Source organism: Anopheles coluzzii, chromosome 2 (genome assembly GCF_943734685.1).
Source record: "Anopheles coluzzii chromosome 2, AcolN3, whole genome shotgun sequence".
NCBI classification, from domain to species: domain Eukaryota; kingdom Metazoa; phylum Arthropoda; class Insecta; order Diptera; family Culicidae; genus Anopheles; species Anopheles coluzzii.
The window spans coordinates 62004962-62009928 of NC_064670.1; the positions used below are offsets into that span (position 1 = coordinate 62004962).

Consider the following 4967-nt stretch of genomic DNA (forward strand, 5'->3'; position numbering starts at 1 on the left):
TTCCAACCTATCCCTCCTTTCCAACCGTTCCCTCCTTTCCCTCCTCTTCCACCTTTCTCTCCTTTCCCTCCTTTCCCTCCTTTCCCTCCTTTCCCTCCTTTCCCTCCTTTCCCTCCTTTCCCTCCTTTCCCTTCTTTCCCTCCTTTCCCTCCTTTCCCTCCTTTCCCTCCTTTCCCTCCTTTCCCTCCTTTCCCTCCTTTCCCTCCTTTCCCTCCTTTTCCTCCTTTCCCTCATTTCCCTCCTTTCCATCCTTTCCCTCCTTCCCCTCCTCTCCCTCCTTTCCTTCCTTTCCCTCCTTTCCCTCCTTTCCCTCCTTTCCCTCCTATCCATCCTATCCCTCCTTTCCATCCTTTCCCTCCTTTCCCTCCTTTCCCTCCTTTCCCTCCTTTCCCTCCTTTCCCTCCTTTCCCTCCTTTCCCTCCTTTTCCTCCTTTCCCACCTTTCTCTCCTTTCCCTCCTTTCCCTCCTTTCCCTCCTTTCCCTCCTTTCCCTCCTTTCCCTCCTTTCCCTCCTTTCCCTCCTTTCCCTCCTTTCCCTCCTTTCCCTCCTTTCCCTCCTTTCCCTCCTTTCCCTCCTTTCCCTCCTTTCCCTCCTTTCCCTCCTTTCCCTCCTTTCCCTCCTTTCCCTCCTTTCCCTCCTTTCCCTCCTTTTCCTCCTTTCCCTCATTTCCCTCCTTTACACCATTTCCCTCCTTTCCCTCATTTCCCTCCTTTCCCTCCTTTCCCTCCTTTCCAACCTATCCCTCCTTTCCCTTCTTTCCCTTCTTTCGCTCCTTCCCTCCTTTCCCTCCTTTCCAACCTATCCCTCCTTTCCAACCGTTCCCTCCTTTCCCTCCTCTCCCACCTTTCTCTCCTTTCCCTCCTTTCCCTCCTTTCCCTCCTTTCCCTCCTTTCCCTCCTTTCCCTCCTTTCCCTCCTTTCCCTCCTTTCCCTCCTTTCCCTCCTTTCCCTCCTTTCCCTCCTTTCCCTCCTTTCCCTCCTTTCCCTCCTTTCCCTCCTTTTCCTCCTTTCCCTCATTTCCCTCCTTTCCATCCTTTCCCTCCTTCCCCTCCTCTCCCTCCTTTCCTTCCTTTCCCTCCTTTCCCTCCTTTCCCTCCTTTCCCTCCTATCCATCCTATCCCTCCTTTCCATCCTTTCCCTCCTTTCCCTCCTTTCCCTCCTTTCCCTCCTTTCCCTCCTTTCCCTCCTTTCCCTCCTTTCCCTCCTTTTCCTCCTTTCCCACCTTTCTCTCCTTTCCCTCCTTTCCCTCCTTTCCCTCCTTTCCCTCCTTTCCCTCCTTTCCCTCCTTTCCCTCCTTTCCCTCCTTTCCCTCCTTTCCCTCCTTTCCCTCCTTTCCCTCCTTTCCCTCCTTTCCCTCCTTTCCCTCCTTTCCCTCCTTTCCCTCCTTTCCCTCCTTTCCCTCCTTTCCCTCCTTTTCCTCCTTTCCCTCATTTCCCTCCTTTACACCATTTCCCTCCTTTCCCTCATTTCCCTCCTTTCCCTCCTTTCCCTCCTTTCCAACCTATCCCTCCTTTCCCTTCTTTCCCTTCTTTCGCTCCTTCCCTCCTTTCACTCCTTTCCCTCCTTTCCAACCTTTCCCTCCTTTCCCACCTTTCCCTCCTTTCCCTCCTTTCCCTCCTTTCCATCCTTTCCCTCCTTTCCCTCCTTTCCCTCCTTTACACCATTTCCCTCCTTTCCCTCCTTTCCCTCCTTTCCCTCCTTTCCCTCCTTTCCCTCCTTTCCCTCCTTTCCCTCCTTTCCCTCCTTTCCCTCCTTTCCCTCCTTTCCCTCCTTTCCCTCCTTTCCCTCCTTTTCCTCCTTTCCCTCATTTCCCTCCTTTCCATCCTTTCCCTCCTTTCCCTCATTTCCCTCCTTTCCCTCCTTTCTCTCCTTTCCCTTCTTTCCCTCCTTTCCATCCTTTCCCTCCTCATTCCTTTCCCTCCTTTTCATTCTTTCCGTCTGTCGCTTACGATAATTTAGCTGTTTGGTTGCTCGGAGATGCCTAATCCCGGAAACAATGTTTGAAGGTGTGTATTGTGGATCTGTTGGTTAAAACATCTGTCTTCAAATTCAACCAGTTGGTGTGTGCTCGTATCGATTCCGGCTCAGCTCCTCCGTGCTTACTTGGGCTGAGAAGCGACGAAACAGTTTGAAACGGTATGGAAATATACCTGCAGTAACTTTTTCGTCCCAATTGGTGGTTCGAAATACATTTAATTGTGCGTACTTTCCCTCCTTTCCCTCCTTTCCCTCCTTTCCCTCCTTTCCCTCCTTTCCCTCCTTTCCCTCCTTTCCCTCCTTTCCCTCCTTTCCCTCCTTTCCCTCCTTTCCCTCCTTTACACCATTTCCTTTATTTCCCTCCTTTCCCTCCTTTCCCTCCTTTCCCTCCTTTCCATCCAATCCCTCCTATCCCTCCTTTCCATCCTTTCCCTCCTTTCCCTCCTTTCCCTCCTTTCCCTCCTTTTCCTCCTTTCCCTCCTTTCCCTCTTTTCCCTCCTTTCCCTCCTTTCCCTCCTTTCCCACCTTTCTCTCCTTTCCCTCCTTTCCCTCCTTTCCCTCCTTTCCCTCCTTTCCCTCCTTTCCCTCCTTTCCCTCCTTTCCCTCCTTTCCCTCCTTTCCCTCCTTTCCCTCCTTTCCCTCCTTTCCCTCCTTTCCCTCCTTTCCCTCCTTTCCCTCCTTTCCCTCCTTTCCCTCCTTTCCCTCCTTTCCCTCCTTTTCCTCCTTTCCCTCATTTCCCTCCTTTCCATCCTTTCCCTCCTTTCCCTCATTTCCCTCCTTTCCCTCCTTTCCCTCCTTTCCAACCTATCCCTCCTTTCCAACCGTTCCCTCCTTTCCCTCCTTTCCCACCTTTCTCTCCTTTCCCTCCTTTCCCTCCTTTCCCTCCTTTTCCTCCTTTCCCTCCTTTCCCTCCTTTCCCTCCTTTCCCTCCTTTCCCTCCTTTCCCTCCTTTCCCTCCTTTCCCTCCTTTTCCTCCTTTCCCTCATTTTCCTCCTTTCCATCCTTTCCCTCCTTTCCCTCATTTCCCTTCTTTCCCTCCTTTCCCTCCTTTCCCTCCTTTCCCTCCTTTCCATCCTTTCCCTCCTCATTCCTTTCCCTCCTTTTCATTCTTTCCGTCTGTCGCTTACGATAATTTAGCTGTTTGGTTGCTCGGAGATGCCTAATCCCGGAAACAATGTTTGAAGGTGTGTATTGTGGATCTGTTGGTTAAAACATCTGTCTCCAAATTCAACCAGTTGGTGTGTGCTCGTATCGATTCCGGCTCAGCTCCTCCGTGCTTACTTGGGCTGAGAAGCGACGAAACAGTTTGAAACGGTATGGAAATATACCTGCAGTAACTTTTTCGTCCCAATTGGTGGTTCGAAATACATTTGATTGTGCGTACTTTCCCTCCTTTCCCTCCTTTCCCTCCTTTCCCTCCTTTCCCTCCTTTCCCTCCTTTCCCTCCTTTCCCTCCTTTCCCTCCTTTCCCTCCTTTCCCTCCTTTCCCTCCTTTCCCTCCTTTCCCTCCTTTCCCTCCTTTCCCTCCTTTTCCTCCTTTCCCTCATTTCCCTCCTTTCCATCCTTTCCCTCCTTTCCCTCATTTCCCTCCTTTCCCTCCTTTCCCTCCTTTCCCTCCTTTCCCACCTTTCCCTACTTTCCCTCCTTTCCCTCCTTTCCCTCCTTTCCCTCCTTTCCCTCCTTTCCCTCCTTTCCCTCCTTTCACTCCTTTCCCTCCTTTCCCTCCTTTCCCTCCTTTCCCTCCTTTCCCTCCTTTCCCTCCTTTCCCTCCTTTCCCTCCTTTCCCTCCTTTCCCTCCTTTCCCTCCTTTCCCTCCTTTCCCTCCTTTCCCTCCTTTCCCTCCTTTTCCTCCTTTCCCTCATTTCCCTCCTTTCCATCCTTTCCCTCCTTTCCCTCATTTCCCTCCTTTCCCTCCTTTCCCTCCTTTCCCTCCTTTCCATCCTTTCCCTCCTCATTCCTTTCCCTCCTTTTCATTCTTTCCGTCTGTCGCTTACGATAATTTAGCTGTTTGGTTGCTCGGAGATGCCTAATCCCGGAAACAATGTTTGAAGGTGTGTATTGTGGATCTGTTGGTTAAAACATCTGTCTTCAAATTCAACCAGTTGGTGTGTGCTCGTATCGATTCCGGCTCAGCTCCTCCGTGCTTACTTGGGCTGAGAAGCGACGAAACAGTTTGAAACGGTATGGAAATATACCTGCAGTAACTTTTTCGTCCCAATTGGTGGTTCGAAATACATTTGATTGTGCGTACTTTCCCTCCTTTCCCTCCTTTCCCTCCTTTCCCTCCTTTCCCTCCTTTCCCACCTTTCCCTCCTTTCCCGCCTTTCCCTCCTTTCCCTCCTTTCCCTCCTTTCCCTCCTTTCCCTCCTTTTCCTCCTTTCCCTCATTTCCCTCCTTTCCATCCTTTCCCTCCTTTCCCTCATTTCCCTCCTTTCCCGCCTTTCCCTCCTTTCCAACCTATCACTCCTTTCCAACCGTTCCCTCCTTTCCCTCCTTTCTCTCCTTTCCCTCCTTTCCCTCCTTTCCCTCCTTTCCCTCCTTTCCCTCCTTTCCCTCCTTTCCCTCCTTTCCCTCCTTTCCCTCCTTTCCCTCCATTCCCTCATTTCCCTCCTTTCCATCCTTTCCCTCATTTCCCTCCTTTCCCTCCTTTCCCTCCTTTCCCTCCTTTCCCTCCTTTCCAACCGTTCTCTCCTTTCCCTCCTTTCCCTCCTTTCCCTCCTTTCCCTCCTTTCCCTCCTTTCCCTCCTTTCCCTCCTTTCCTTCCTTTCCCTCCTTTCCCTCCTTTCCCTCCTTTCCCTCCTTTCCCTCCTTTCCCTCCTTTCCCTCCTTTCCCTCCTTTCCCTCCTTTCCCTCCTTTCCCTCCTTTCCCTCCTTTCCCTCCTTCCCCTCCTTTCCCTCCTTTCCCTCCTTTCCCTCCGTTCCCTCCATTCCCTCATTTCCATCCTTTCCCTCCTTTCTCGCCTTTCCATCCTTTCCCTCCTTTCCCTCCTT

The 4967-nt window shown here is 51.6% G+C and overlaps 1 protein-coding gene across 1 annotated transcript; it reads left to right on the top strand.

Annotated features, from left to right (window-relative positions):
* Nucleotides 1–809: 809 nt before the first annotated feature.
* Nucleotides 810–1352, top strand: LOC125906552 (uncharacterized; the record flags this gene model as incomplete). Its single annotated transcript, XM_049605908.1, has 1 exon — nt 810–1352. A coding segment is annotated over one exon (543 nt), but the record flags the coding sequence as incomplete, so codon positions are not given.
* Between the last annotated feature and the right edge of the window lie 3615 nt (nt 1353–4967).